Below are 16,015 nucleotides of genomic sequence, written 5' to 3'. Positions count from 1 at the left end.
ACAGAAACATACAATGTTAACTCCAAAAGAAAAACTGAATGCTTTGAAGTGGATAGACAATGGTGAGAATGTATTTAAACTGGCAACGGAACTGGGTATTGGTAAAACAACCATTTGTGAATGGAAGAAGAACCAAGTGGAGCTTGAACAGTTCTGTGCAATGTCTTCGGAGAAACGCTCGAAATTTGGCAGACTTCGTAACAGTCCCAGTATGATAAAGTGGATGAAGCTCTTTTCCTTTGGTTTATACAGGAAAGAGAAAGGGGAACTCCTCTGAGTAGAGCACAGGTTCAGGAGAAAGCTGTTTACCTGATCAAGTTAATGAATGGTGATGAGTCCTTTAGTGTGAGTACGGGTTAGTTGGACAAATTCAAAAAATGTCATAGAATCCATCAGTTAACAATTACTGGAGATAAGTTTTCTTCTGACCATGATGCAGCAATGGAATACTTGGGTGAGTTTGAAAAAATGATAAGAGAGAGAAAGTATTCTCCCCAACAAATTTATAATGCTGATGAGATTGGCCTTAATTTTAGGGCATTGCCAGCAAAAAGCCTGGCATCAAAAGCAGAAGAGCATGCTCCTGGTTTTAAAATGTGCAAAGATCGTGTGACTTTATTAGCTTGCAGCAACACTGCTGGTAATCACAAGCTGCCTTTAATGCTGATTGGCAAATCTGCTAGGCCCAGAGCTTTTAAAAACAGCAACATAAAGTCCCTACCCATATATTATCGCAACCAGAAAAAAGCAAGGATGGATGGTAAACTGTTCAAAGAATGGTTTCATAGCCAGTTTGTTCCCCCTGTTAGATGGTTTTCTAAGAAAAATAATTTGTCTCCCCCTCTCACCCAGCATTGAGAAATTATGTGATGGGGAAATTGTGGCAAAGTTTTTGCCATCAAATGTTACACCACTTCTACAGCTGATGAACCAGAGTGTACTGCAAACATTAAAACTGATTTACAGAAAACAGTTTTTAAGAATGCTGATCCGAGATGATAGCATTCCCTTAGTGGACAAAATAAAAAAGACCAATGTGAAGGATGTTGTTTATTGGGCCACTGAGGCATGGCAGAATATTTCAGAAAATACGCTGAGAAAATCGTGGAGAAAACTGTGGACATCTCTTGAATTTCAGGACAACCTAGATGAACATGAAGAGGAAAATCTACTACAAATGATACAGATAATCCCAGGATGTGAAGAAGCTAGTGAAGGAGACATAGATGAATGGATGGCAGCAGATGGGGCATATGTAGAGAACCTTACTGATGCTGTTTTAGTTGCTGCTGTGACTCGAGACCAGGAAGAATTGGACTGCTGTGACAGAAGTGACAATGAGCCTGAAAGCAACAAAGGAGAGCTGGTGCCACTCAGTGATGCAGCAGAAGCCCTTGACCTCGCTCTACGTTATTTGGAGTGACAGCCCACTGCTACACCTGCTGATTTGATGTTTATAAGACGATGGCGCAGCTGTGCGTCATATAACAGATTGTCATCATTATGCCAAAAAACAGTGACTGAGTTATTGTCATCTAAAAAGTAGGGATAAAATGTCCACTGTATTTCAGTAAGTTTGACAGCTTTTCTTTCATCGTTATGCATTGTTTAAACCTAATGTTTTCTTGCCAATTTTTCTAATACATGTTTACTGTACTGTATAAATTAAAATCGTGTGTATGTACAGCACTTTTCCATACTTAGACTAACATTTGTCATGTTCAGATAAACCAAACGTTCAAATTACTGGGGTACAAATTAGCGAGACTCTGCTGTAACATAAATGTGGGTTTATTTGTAAACTTCTGAACAGTAGCATAAATAAACCTCTTGTGACTCGACATGTAACAAGACAAAAGAATCATTCAGAAGGTACAACTTAAATGATAAACAGAGCAGCTTACGTGAGTGGTACAAACTAAAAGAACGAAGTGAGAGTGAGTTGGTACTGATCTGCATGTATATAGATGCAAGTCGTTGGTAGATGGCACGACAGAAACTGCACTGTGTACATTCTACCTACAGGCAGTATCTTGTGGCTGGACCACACTGTTATAGATGGCAGTTGATTTAAGTACACACAAGTGGTGACACTACTCTTAGCACACACACACACACTAATAGCAGGATACAGCAGCAGTCAATGGCAGAAACCAAATTACAGGCTCAGATTGGAGTGCTAGCTTTTAAATTGTGAAACATGCAGCACTGGCAGTTTGTTAGGTACTGTGCTGACATTCATCTTAATTGATTTTGGGAAATCACAGAAAAGATAAATCTGGGTGGCTGGACAGGCATTTGAACCCTACTCTTCTCAAGTGCTAATCCGTTGCCTTTGTTGCGGCCACATGTAGTAAGCGTTGCTTTACGCAGTGGAGAATGGCAAAACAGAGGCACGCCGGCGACCGAGGCATTGCGAAATAAGCACGCACAGATAGCCTTGCTGACAGCAGCAGTCTACCAACAGACTGACACAAGGACACACACAGACCAAGTGCCTGGAGAGTGCTGAGTAAGGGGAAGTGAGGCCAGTACGCTAAGTTATGCTGCAATATACTGTGGGAGTAATAACAAAAAGCTACCATCGAGGGTAAAAAACATCCTCCTGCCGGATATAAATAGTGGAGTGCAAGCAGCAACGGACAGAAGCCATTAGGAAGCAGTTCGGATCTGAGGACAGACGTGGTCCGTGTCCGAATGTTCAATCTTCGTAGGTGACGATTCCGGAAGTCTGTTCCAGCTCGAAGGAGCCATCCGTTTGCCGCCAGATGTCAACTTCAGCTCTGGAGGTCGGCCCGAGTCCGGTCGGCACCACGGCTGACTAACTACAGCGAGAACTTCCAGCAGGACGGGCCGCAGCGCGGTCTCGGTCACAGGTTCTGCCGGGGATTGATGCCCGGACTTCACGGCAACCCGGCCCGTGGCGCGTAATCCGACCATGACGGGACCTCGCGGACATCGCGACTGACAGCTTCCCAGCCGCCGGTGTGGCAGGCGTTGCTCCATGGGTGTGCCCTTACTGGGGGCGCTGAGCGGCAACGAGTTCATCTCAATCACAGGGCATCCTGGCTTCAGTGGAGCACTGGTGGCCTGAGGCTCCAAGTGCGATCAGTGGCGCCCCTTGTGCGTGATCACGTGTGCATCAGGTGTGCCTGCTTGTGAGAATGTGTGTGTGTGTGTGTGTGTGTGTGTGTGTGTGTGTGTGTGTGTGTGTGGTGTTTTCCTTTCTTTTCTGAAGAAGGCTTTGGCCGTAAGCTAAGTGTATAACAGTCTTTTTGTTGTGTCTCTCTGCAACTCAATGTGTCATCTTTATATAATGACTAGCAATCTATTCTTTTCATAATTGCTGATATTCCAACCTGGACTTTAAAGTGTATGTATTAAATCTGATTGCAGAAAAAGAAATTTAAGACCAAAAAACTTGTGACCATTTTAAGATATTTGCTATAAAGTTTGTCTTTATTGCACATGACATGAAATGGTGCACTTGGTACAGGAGGCTGGCTCTAAGCACTATGCGACTTAACTTCTGAGGTCATTAGTCGCCTAGAACATAGAACTACTTAAACCAAACTAACCCAAGGACATCACACACATCCATGCCCGAGGCAGGATTCGAACCTGCGGCCGTAGTAGTCGCTTGGCTCCAGACTGTAGCGCCTAGAACCGCACGGTACAGGAGGAAAATGTACTTTTCGTGATGCAGTAGTGATCTGCACGCAGTATGTACAGGCAGGAAATGAGATGTCTGCATTCAATCAATTCACAAAGCTGCATTTTTGTGAAGGAGGTCTGAATAAATAGTCAGCATTGTACTGTATTTATCATTTTCTTAAAATCATGTTACTCTTACTTCATTGGTTACACTAATAATACACATTTTTTCAAATAAAATACAAGGAACAGTCAGGCCATGAGTAAATAAATGAAGCTCTTATCTTCCCTTGCAGTGATTCAACTCTTCCAGCAACAGTATATCTTCATAAAATTTTTCACTGCCTGCAGAAGACAATGTAGCTTTAGCTAGTTTTTAATTTCCCTTCCTTTCTTGCGCTGTTATTTTTCTTTTTCAGTAATGTACACCACACAGTTTCTTTCTTCCAAGTATGTTTTTGTTAGTTGGTGCGTCACTATGGAGACAGTAGACATAAAAAGCAACTTTGCAAAAGTCTTGGACAAGCGGATATAGAAAAAAGTACTTGCATGAAACAAGAGCACTCAGTGAGACTTAATGAACACTGTGATTAGCAATCAAGTTTTGCTATTATGCAATTTCCATAGAAAAAGTGTCACCACATTGGATATCATTGTCAGCTATACAGTGGGAAAGAAGAGAAGAAACTCACCACAGTTGACAAGGATGCATGATTCCACGTCTGCAAACAGTTTGCTCCTCATCTCTGATAATTGGTAAAACACTCAGTATTTTGCTGTTTCTCTGTGAAAAGCAGTCACAATTTATTAGTCAAGTTGCCCTGAGGCTAATAACATCCAATCAGACTCATTTCATAATTGTAATCATTCCCCTCTGCAGCTAAATGGTAGTATTCACACTTTCTGCGCTGTGTGCCTGCATTTGATTACTGATGACAGTACCAATTTAAATCTGTACACCCATCACTGAAATGAAGTCAAATGAAAATATTTGCACTCGTGAGCCATACGAGATTTATGTATCTATGAAAATTACGTATATACACAGTGAACCAGAATTAATATGAAAACTGACACATGTGAAAGAATATGTTGTCATAAGTGAAATCATTCTAGTAAATATGAGCCCGCAAATGAGCTGTATGAACGTGTGGTAATGAGGTGCTATCAACTTCAGCATGATCATAGTTCACACACTGTAAACTTTTATATTAAGTCCCATCAAACTTTAAGGTTTGTGTATGGTACATGGACGATAAGGCACAGGTGCATTTTGCTGCTGATAATGATGTCATCTATTGTGCCAGTATGTTCGAAGATGGATACGTTGAGCACAGTCTGCAACTTGCCCTCCAAAGACACTTGACTTTTTATGTCTGAATTTTTATGTCTGGGGTAATCTCAGAAATTAAGTGCATATACCTCCCAATGATACCTTTCAAGAAATGGAGCCATGAATTGTACAATTTTGCCAGATCAATAAGATTATCTGGGAATGACTGAATGAATTTGTAATTCGCTCCTGAGATGATAGCACTGTTGCATTCAAATGTGAGGATACCAGTGCAGCTAGGTGAGGACATAATGAAATGTTTACATATCTAATACATGTATACTGACTTGTCACTGAAATCAATGTTGGCTCGTAACCACATATTTGCAATTATATTACAGATGTTTCATTTGTCGATCCATTTTCATTATCACATGCTTTCACTGTGTTGGTTTTTGTTACTAATTATGATACACCCTGTATTCAAATTTTGCTCTTTGGCACCTCTTGTTCCTCTCTCCGCTTGTGCCACTTGGCCTTAAACTAGTGCTGATAATATGGTGTGCAACAGAGACAGGCAATACTTTGTGTCACCAGTTTGTTCTGTATCCTTTACATTAGCCTTCTTATGTGTACACCACTGTTGAATAATCTGGCTTTTTGATTTGTTGTCAATACCTTAATCTCTGTCTTGTCCCATAAACTGTGTATAACATTGTAATGACACTAGCTAATGACTTGGTTGTCTTAGTGTTATTCATATACAATGCCATACAAGCATGCATGCTTAACACTACACAAGAAACTCCTGTGTCAGAAAGAAAGACATTTCTTTCAAGCAGCAAATCTCAGTGATTGATCGCCAGTAATTGGTAATATGGTTTCTGTCGTGGTGACACTGAACCATGGTCTGTATTTGAAGATCTGAAAATGGCTGATGTCAGCTTAAATTGATCATTTTATTAGAAACAAATGTGACTGTGCCACATAATTAAATTATTTTCCTTCCTGTGAAAACAGTACATTAATTAACATCTCATTTCAGAAATATTTTAGTGAGCCACACTTCATAGCATAGAACATTCATTAGGATTCACTCTAAAATTTGTACCAATGCAGTTTTATTTTTCATCAGTCTTCTGACTGTTTTGATGCAGCCTCCCGCTTGCTCCTCTCCTGTTCCAACCTCTTCATCTCAGAGTAGAACTTGCATCCAATGTCCTCAATTGTTTGTTTTTAGTAGAAATTTTCCCCAGTGTTTTTATCATCTACAGCTCTCTGAAGTACCGTGGAAGTTATTTCCCAATGTCATAACACATGTCCTAACATCCTGTCTCTTCTTCCTGTTAATGTTTTCCACATATTTCTCTTCTCGTCAAGAAAACTTCATGATTTCTTGTCCCCCTGATCCATATCATTTTCAGTAACTTTCTACAGCAGTTAAAAGGACAGGTGCTTGATGCGATGTACTTTGTCTGCCAACTGTATACTGTCCTTTGCTGTGAAAGTTGATGTGTTCAGAGATATTTCATTATCTATAACAACATGATGAAAGGACCCATTTATTGAATGAAAACACTTGTTATTTAAACTGACATAAGGTAAGAATCGGCTGTGATAGCTGCAACATTATCCATGGTTGATTCCACTTTGTAATTCATGTCAATTATTGTCTTTTAATATTTCTGTTTCTCTCTGGACTCGTGTCCTCATGGTTGCTTTTTATGGTGAAAATTTATAATATGTGTTCTGGGAGAAGTAAACATCACAGTATACAAGTAGCCTGTGTCTACTCTTTGCAGAGCACACTGTGGCAGTCATGACCCGTGTTTACTGCAGTAAAAGTGATTAAGAAAGTGCATATCTCCAGGACTTACTGCAAGAAGCACCATTTGACAATAGGGGGGGACAGGAAGACTGTTTATAAATCCACAAAGCAGTATAGTATAACAAAGACGGCATTCTATGAATAACAGAGAGTAGTGAAATTTAAAACTTTGGGGTGCGCCACAACATTGTTACTGAATACAGGAAAATAATTGACTAAAAGGTTGAATTAATGGAAAAATGCGGATTTAGTGTTAGCAGGAAGGAAATGTTTTCACTAGTGGAGCAGAATGTTGTTTTGTTGAAAATGGAGTTAAAACTCTTTCAAGAGCAGCAGTCCAGAAGAGTGGTTTTTAAATTCTAGAAAAAGAAATGCTTGTCACTGCAAATACCTCAAGTTAACACATCTCTTCTTTATCAGGGAGTACTTCAACCTGCTGCAAAAGTGCCTTAATGATCTTGTATTATGCAACAAATCCCATCAGAAATGTAGATGATTTGTCACAGAAAAAAATTGTTCCTCTCGGTTTAGAAAGATTTGACCCAAACCAAAACGAAAACACAGTTTCTCTCAAAAGTAAACATTATGGAATAAGATACTGGAGCAACTGAAATTGTGACAGATTCATCAGAGAAAACAACTCCATAACCAAAGGTTCCATATCGCAAACTTTAGTTAGAAACAGTGTATGAGCCTTATAAGCGTATTAAAGTGAAACAAACAATAATAATTGCAGGACATGAAGTTATTACCTCATAAGGCTCTTTAAGAAATAACGGCTGTTTAATTTCTACTAAAAACTGATCAATAGTGCCAAAAAAAAAAAGGGACATACAAACAGTTCAGAATTACACAATAGAAGTGATTCCAAAGGTGAAAGTAGTACTTCAGATGTCAATGGCTCAATAGAAGACATTAAAGATTTGCGAGATGGATGTGACAAAATTTACAGAGGACTTAATGTAAATTTTTCTAGAACATGGATTTTAATACAAAATTTTGGAAAAAAGTCCAAGACATTTTATGCCATGTAGATACTAAGCTTGAAAATATAATGTAATTGGATACATAAAAAATCTAATCATAAGTGGTGGCAGGAAAACCACACATAAAAGTGTTGAAGTTTGCAAGCTATCACAGCAAGTGGTCGAAGGGTTGAAGGGGAAGGAAGAAGAGTGAAGGAAAATGACTAGTGAGGATTAGGAAACAGTGGGAATTCACCCAGAACTTTGGGTCAGAGGAGACTTACCAGACAGGATGAGGAGAAAGTCTTTCCTTCTTATCCCATCCAGTATGTCTCCCCTGACCTGGGGTTCTGGGCAACTCTTCTGAACTCTGCCCATTTCCTAAGCCTCACCAGTCCTTTTCCTTCACCCTTCTTTCTTCCACTTCATCCCTTCAGCCAGAAGGAGCCACTGACTCCAAAAGCTTGCAAATTTCACCTTGGTGAGTAGATTTTTTTATGTATACAGTTACATTATATTTTCAAAAATTGATTATTTTTGTGGATATTAAGGAGAACACAACACTGAAATCTGAAATATTGAACATAAATGTAAATAAGAAGATGAGCAGAAAATGTGTTTCTTGTATCATTCAATTGCTACAATACTGCCTGAACATTGTTTTAAGTCATTGTAAATTAACATTAACGCAACAATATTTATTTTAGCAGTGTTGTGCTTGCGCATCATGAATGGTCATTTTCTGTTAATAATTGCAGCTCGCACTGCCTTTCAACAAGAAGTAATGATACTCTCAAGCAGAGTCAATAACCATTATATTTAGAAAAATGTGGTGGATACTAGGTAAATGGCACCGGGTAGGAAATTGCTGAAAACGGGGGAAAGTTTCACATACCTGTGGAGTATTATGCAGGAAGATGGAAGGAATGACAAAGAGATAAATGAACATGCAAGGCAGGTTGACAGCTTTGTGAGAAGTGTGGGAGAAATTATATGCAACAACTAAGTCTCCTAGAAAATTAAGGTGATACACCAAAAATATTACATACCAATACTGTTGTATGATGCAGAAACACTGAAAGTAAAGGAAAGGGAAATGATGTACTGTGCCAGCAAATGAAATTAAGTTTTTGAGAAATTAGATAAGAGTAACAAAAATGAAAAAGATCAGAAATAAAAATGTTTGAAGATAACATATGAGTAACCAGTACAAGAGAAGATCAAGGAAAAATAGTAAAGTGCCATGGGTATATGAAGAAAATGGATGAGAAGAGGGTGCCCAGAAGTGCGAGATGGAAAAGGAGGGCAAGAAACAAAGGGAGGCCAAGAGACTATTGGCTAAAACGAGTGCAATGACGTATTTGGGAGACTGGGGTTAGAATAGCAATGGAGAGGGGTTGGAAGACTGGAGAAGATGTAGAGGCTTCCGCTCCAAGCAGACCCTGTCAGTGGTGAGAAACTGCTCATGGTGGAGGAGGAGGAGGAGGAGGAGGAGGATGAGGGTGTAGATGTAGCAGCCTCATTGAAAGAGTAGAAGCAGTTACTCTGAAACTTCTGACTGTACTTACCCATTGCATACCACTGAACTTGAAATAGTATGTCTTTATGAAGATGGTGTCTGTTCTTTTGGACATGTCCGAAAGAACAGATACCATCTTCATATAGATAAGGCTAACTGGCCAATGATCTTCAGTGCACTCACACTGCCCGAACTCTTATGGGAATCGGTAGATTGACTGCCGCAAATAATGAGTATAGTGGGCAGGGGCACTACAAATGTAGTGTTTTAACAATAAGCTGAGAATGTGGGTCTCACAGGGAGCATGCCAGAGATAAGTCCCTGCACTCGCATTATCCTCTTTGTCCTCAGTGGCTCAGATGGACAGAGTGTCTGCTATGTAGGCAGGAGATCCCAGGTTCGAGTCCTGGTCGAGGCACACATTTTCAACTGTCCCGGTTGATATTTATCAATGCCTGTGAGCAGCTAAAGGTTTGGATTTCATTGTAATTTTGTAGTATGACTTTAGGACATAGTTAGTTAACTGTCTTCCATGTTCAATGGACAAGACGTCATGCCTCTATCAACGGTAAATTCTAGAAATTTTGTTGATCACAGAAACAAAAATTTTTATTGTTCAAGTAGTACAATTTAGGGTTGTACTTAACCCACTCCAACTCAGTACATCATTGCTAGGATTTTTTTATTGGCTATTTGTACACTGTTGTTGGTTTTGGACTGACCATTTCTCCCCATTTTGTACTTATTACTTTCTTGTATTTGATTTCTACCTCACACTTTTTCACACACAAGATATTTTAAATGGACAAACCATGTTTCCATAATTCCTGCAACTGTCAGCAGTTGTTTCTTCGGATATGTGATTTCTTATCTTGTATCTCTTCAAATGTAACAACACTGTGCTTATCGATAAGTTGGAGAGAACTAAAACAGATGTTATATATGCAAGGAAGCAGAATTCACCATACACTTTATTGGTATGTAAGCAGTTGACTGAGTGTCTTATTTTAATTAATTTATCAACTGATGCTGTGTTATGAAAATAAACACTTAGTTCACAGAAATACCCCATGAGGTCATTGTGCAGAGAAAGAAATGGTGTCAAGGACATGGGGTAAATTGATCATGTATGAAAAGCGTACAGAGATTGCTTGGAGAAGTGAAGATGGAATATTGGATAATGGAGAAGAAATGGCAGTCCCAAACATAGGATACAATCTGCAGGAAGAAATGGTTGTTAAACAGAAAATAGAAAATAAAATATGAATAATGAAAAAAGCAGGTAGTAAAGGTTGAGAGTAAGTTTGTGTTGTTGAGAAAAAGGATCATATGATACCATGCAAAATGTATGCAGCATTGAGATAGTAAAATCCTGATAACAATAATACAGGAAAGTGAATTAAATAATGCACGGGAAAGAGATTTAAGCGTAATTTTGTTCAAAAAATTAGCCAAGTGAGTTATAAAAACATTGTACATGTTTTCTCCCATGTATACAGTACAAAGGAGCTTGTGTCACTATAGAGGATTCATTTGATGCTGATGGTAAGGTTGATATACAGTGCTAGACATTGTGATGGGCTGCTTGTTCAGCCATGTTTTTATTCTATAATGAAAAACCATTTATTGCTGTGAAAGATGGTACTCTTGAGGGCAGAAAATGCGGGAGGTGAGAGTGACATACCTAAACATATGAAGTACGGTATGCATTTGTCAATGATGTTACATGATTCAAATTTGTAACCGATAATTAATTCGCAGCTATGGAAGATGTATCATTGTGACAACAAGAGAGCAGATAGTATTCAAAGATTCTCTAGTACAACACCATTTTAATATTTTTGTAATTTCTATTGAAATTATTCAGATAGAGTATGGAAGATGTGCTGTATAATAGTTTCTGTTACAGTGTAAAAAAAGTCAGTCAATATAAAACAGTGTATAACAGAATAATGTTTGCCTCTGGGAAAAAATGGGATCTTTTTCACTGTGTCATTGAGTCAAATGATAATTTACCAGGCAGTAAAAAGTGACTGGATGTGTCATAATTGCAAACATGTAAGTGAAAAACATGTATGCTTGGTAAATATGGCTAATAAGAATGTTTTATTTAGTGATCCATACCTTTATGTCAACAAGGGAATCAAACTGTATGAGTTCTCACCAATATGAGATGATACCAACATTTTACAGACTGAATATTAGACACTATATCAACAGAAGAGAGAGTAAGACTGCAGTCTTTTGAAGAGCCCTCAGAAGATATGCAGTTTTTCACAATTTTCTTATTGGTCCCTTTCACTACATCTACACTTTATTATCTCAGTGTGTAAATCTATAAAATAGAGGAAGCTTGCAGAGGAAAGCAGAATTTTTGTCAACAGGTTAGCACATCGAGAAGTGCTTCCGATTACAAAATCTGCTCATTTGAGCTTTTAAGCCATCAGATGCCACCAGCATACATTAACAACTGAGTGTTGCATTAATCTCTGTGATTCTGTAGGTTGATCACCTGTCACATTTCCCTCTTTTGCAATTTCATGATAATTCTCATCTAGTGCCACAATACTCCAATTAGGATAGGGGCTAAAACTAAACACAATATTCAAAGCATTAACAGCATTTATTTTATACATGAGGAACAGTTATAAAGGGAAAGCAATGCAATTTTGTTTCATAAAAAAGAATTGTTCCATGTTATGATCACATCATTATATAACTGATGCCTAGCTTCATTCATATTTTCAGAAATCAGTAACAGAAAAAAAAAAAAAAACATTTTAACATAATGTGTGTAACATTCCATGCATTCTGCATTTACATTTTTAATTTTTTGTTTAACCATTAGTTAAAATCCAAGGAAGATTAAACATCTATCCATTTCATCATATCGCACTATTGTCATGCTATCACTGGATATAACAGTGGACAAAGACAATATAATATTGAGATAAATTTATGAACCTGGCTCTTTGTGGAGCTACTGCATTAGATGTTACTGCTACACAAGTTCTTTAGTACAATTATGTAGCAGTACAAATTATTGTAAACAACATATAAACGACAACAGTGTTAGCAAATATCTGCCATTTGTTAGATACTCTATATAAAAAATAAAATTATTGGTGTTAACATTTAATAGTAGTTCCACATTTTCCTAGTGAAACAATTTAATCATCATCTCTAAGGCAACTTCATTTGTGTGGTTTATATACCCAGCATACTTTTTAATGATCAGAACCATGCAACATAAATTTCCAAAGCCAGTTTTATGCTCTCATTTCAAATTCATCATTCAGCCAAACATACCAGAACAACAACAAACAACATGACAAAGAAACTAAAAAGAATTATAGCTTGTACTGTTCCAGAAATGTGAAATTATTTGTCATCCACAGCAAAAATAAATTGGTTGGGGGAAAAGCCCACTAAATTATATACTTACATTTAAAAATACATTCCTATTTAAACAATGTAAAAACATCTCATATATGTGGAATTTTATGGAAACAAATGAGTGTTATTTACAACTAGACTCATGTTAGTGTAAGTATACTTTATGCACCAACTCAGATGTTATTTACATGCACTAACATTTACAATTACTGTATGCTAAGCAGGGTAAAGTAACGATAAATATTGTAACAGCTTTCTATTATAAGATATACTGCATTAAATACATATCTATATGTATGTTTGGCAAGAAGTTCTCTTAAGCTGAAACTCATCTACAATATTTTAATTTCATGTTCACAAATGAGGTCACTCATATTTTTAATCATAAAACAACTTTCTTAAAATTGGTAGTATATGTATATACATATTAACAGATTATACACATGCTTAAATAATCTACCGAAAACATTTTATGTTCTCTTCACTGATATGTTGTATAAAATATGGTGTTCGAATGTCGCATGAAGTAAGATGCACTATTAATATAGAAATTTTCCTTTGTGTTGCCTTGTTGAGTTTTTCATTGTCAGATGATCATGTTTTTTGGTTACATTTCACTGTTTCTAAATGGATAAATTATGTTAAACTTGTTATGCTTTTAAAAGTGTGAAAAAGTCCTGAAAACACTCTGATTGAGAAGCAAAACGTGATACTCTTTTTGTATTGCAGATCTGTTTCACTACTTCCTACTGATGCAGCATCTTAAATCCTACATAGTTCTGGAAATGTCACTGTTTCTTTTACTCTTCCAGTATCATTTCACTTTAGTCTGTTTCAAGTAATAGGACAGTAGGATCAGCGCGTTCAGTGCAAAGTTTCCAAACTTCAGGCGTATGAATCCACAGCATCTGAGCACATGATTATGTTGAACTCTTTCTTCTGTTCTTTACATAAAATCAAAAATACATTCTGTTCAAACTGATCACACAATATTAGCTTTCATATTTCCACAATTCATCATTACTTTTGACACAAAGTTAACGATAGCAGATGCTGGTTGTTCTGGTTCCAGTTCAGCAAAAATGTGGCACTGATTATCTGTTTTACTTGCTTGTTTACGTGCCACAAACCCAAAACATCGACTGCAACAAGGAAAACAAGAACTATATTAAGAAACATGTTTTACAAAGATCTTAATACAGTTTCTGTAATTTATTTGTATTATTCTGTGGTTTTAAAATACTACTACAATCAGTATCATGACAAATACATGAACATTTTGCAAGACATAATAGCATGCCATTTCTGATTTATTCCTGAGGAAATTTTAGAAAACATTGGTAAAACACTACTTTAACATTACTGTTCTTCATATTCCTGGCTCTACAGACTATTTTTATACCAACAAGCTGTCCCCCCCCCCCCCCCCCTTTCCCTCTCTTACGTAAACCATACAGTTGCCTCCTTACACCTTCCATAATTGTAAGTACATATGATGATGGACTATGTGGTTTCCATGCACTCATATAATGTACAGACATTCACTGATACATGCTTGTAAAATGATTTTGGGTCAAAACCATAAATGTTTGTTCAATAGATGTTTGACCAAATTAAGAGCACATTAAATACGTGACACTTAAATCTTCATGAGTGACACTAAGAAACAGATGAAAGAGCGAATACTAAACAAATTCCAAGCTCTGGTGGAATTCCTATCATTTACTATACAGAATTTCAGCTGAGTTCACCCCTCATTTAACCATAATATACAACAGATCACTTAGACAACAAAAGTTGTGTCCAGAAATTGAAAGGAAGTACATGTTACACTTACGTATAAGACTGACCCACAAAACTACCATTCAATATCTTTGACACCCATCTGTTGGACAAATTTGGACTTATTTTAATTTCAAACGTATAAAAATGAGACATATCTAAAAACAAAGATGATGTGACTTACCAAACGAAAGCGCTGGCACGTCGATAGACACACAAACAAACACAAACATACACACAAAATACTAGCTTTCGCAACCAATGGTCGCTTCGTCAGGAAAGAGGGAAGGAGAGGGAAAGACGAAAGGATTTGGGTTTTAAGGGAGAGGGTAAGGAGTCATTCCAACCCCGGGAGCGGAAAGACTTACCTTAGGGGGAAAAAAGGACGGGTATACACTCGCACACACACACATATCCATCCACACATATACAGACACAAGCAGACCTTACCCTCTCCCTTAAAACCCAAATCCTTTCGTCTTTCCCCCTCCTTCCCTCTTTCCTGACGAAGCAACCATTGGTTGCGAAAGCTAGTATTTTGTGTGTATGTTTGTGTGTCTATCGACGTGCCAGCGCTTTCGTTTGGTAAGTCACATCATCTTTGTTTTTAGATATATTTTTCCCCCATGTGGAATGTTTCCCTCTATTAATAAAAATGAGATATCTTAAACAGAATGACCTTCTCCACGTCAAGTAGTTTGGTTTTTGAAAACATACATTATGCAAAATGCAAAACCCAACTCTCACTTTTCTCACAAGCAGTCATGAAAACAATGGATCACAGTGGTCGGATAGATGCAATATTCTTGACTTTCATGAAGTATTTGATTCAGTGCCACAATAACACTTAGCAATTAATCTTTTGGGGTATCAATCAAAATTTGTGATTGGACTGAGGACTTCTTGGAAGGGAGGACACAGCATGTTATCTTGGATGTAGAGTCACTGACAGATGTAGAAGTAACTTTGACCTTTGCTCAGGGAGGTGTGTTGGGAAAGTGTTACGGAGATACTGGAAAACCTGAACTCCAGATGCTTGAAGATATATGCAAACTACCTCTCGAAAGCTTGAGTTCACCATTAATGGGGGGATCTAGGAGTATACTCCAGTCACCTGTATATTGTTCCTGTAGGGAACACAAAGACAAGATTAGACTGTTCACAGTGTGCCGAGAAATTTAAGCAATCATTCTTCCCGTGCTCCAGGTGCGAATGAAATGGGAAGCATATCAAATAAGTGGTGCAAAGTGACAGCCATCTGCTATACCTTTCATGATTGTATGGAGGATACAAATGTAGATATAGATTTTTAACTTGCAGTTCCTGGGTCTGCTACTGGAACATGTCATAATTATTTTTAGTAGTAGTACTATTGTTACTGATTCTCTCTCTGTATCGTTATTTCCAGTGGTCTTGAAGATATGTAAACCTTGTTTCTAATAAACTTTTCACTTCTGCTGTTACTGTTATTATTACTATTTATAATACTATAATTATTGTCAGTATTTAAATGAAATGCAATGTAAAATGAAGGTATAAAATCCTAGTCTGACTTAATATGATCAGGTTAAGTAAATAACTGTAAGAAAACTAAAAGA

The 16,015-nt window shown here is 37.5% G+C and overlaps 1 protein-coding gene across 1 annotated transcript in view; it reads right to left on the bottom strand.

Moving 5' to 3' along the window:
* Positions 1–11,843: 11,843 nt before the first annotated feature.
* Positions 11,844–16,015, bottom strand: part of LOC124616737 (tensin) — a 517,648-nt gene continuing 513,476 nt past the window's right edge. The window contains exon 19 of the mRNA XM_047145102.1: positions 11,844–13,777. Within this exon, the coding sequence (XP_047001058.1) occupies positions 13,618–13,777 (160 nt within the window). The 3' untranslated portion in view covers positions 11,844–13,617. The remainder of the gene's footprint in view (positions 13,778–16,015) is intronic.

Source organism: Schistocerca americana, chromosome 5 (genome assembly GCF_021461395.2).
Source record: "Schistocerca americana isolate TAMUIC-IGC-003095 chromosome 5, iqSchAmer2.1, whole genome shotgun sequence".
In the NCBI taxonomy this organism is placed as follows: Eukaryota; Metazoa; Arthropoda; class Insecta; order Orthoptera; family Acrididae; genus Schistocerca; species Schistocerca americana.
The sequence above is the reverse complement of the archived record's forward strand: the minus strand, read 5'-3'. Positions and strand labels throughout refer to the sequence as shown.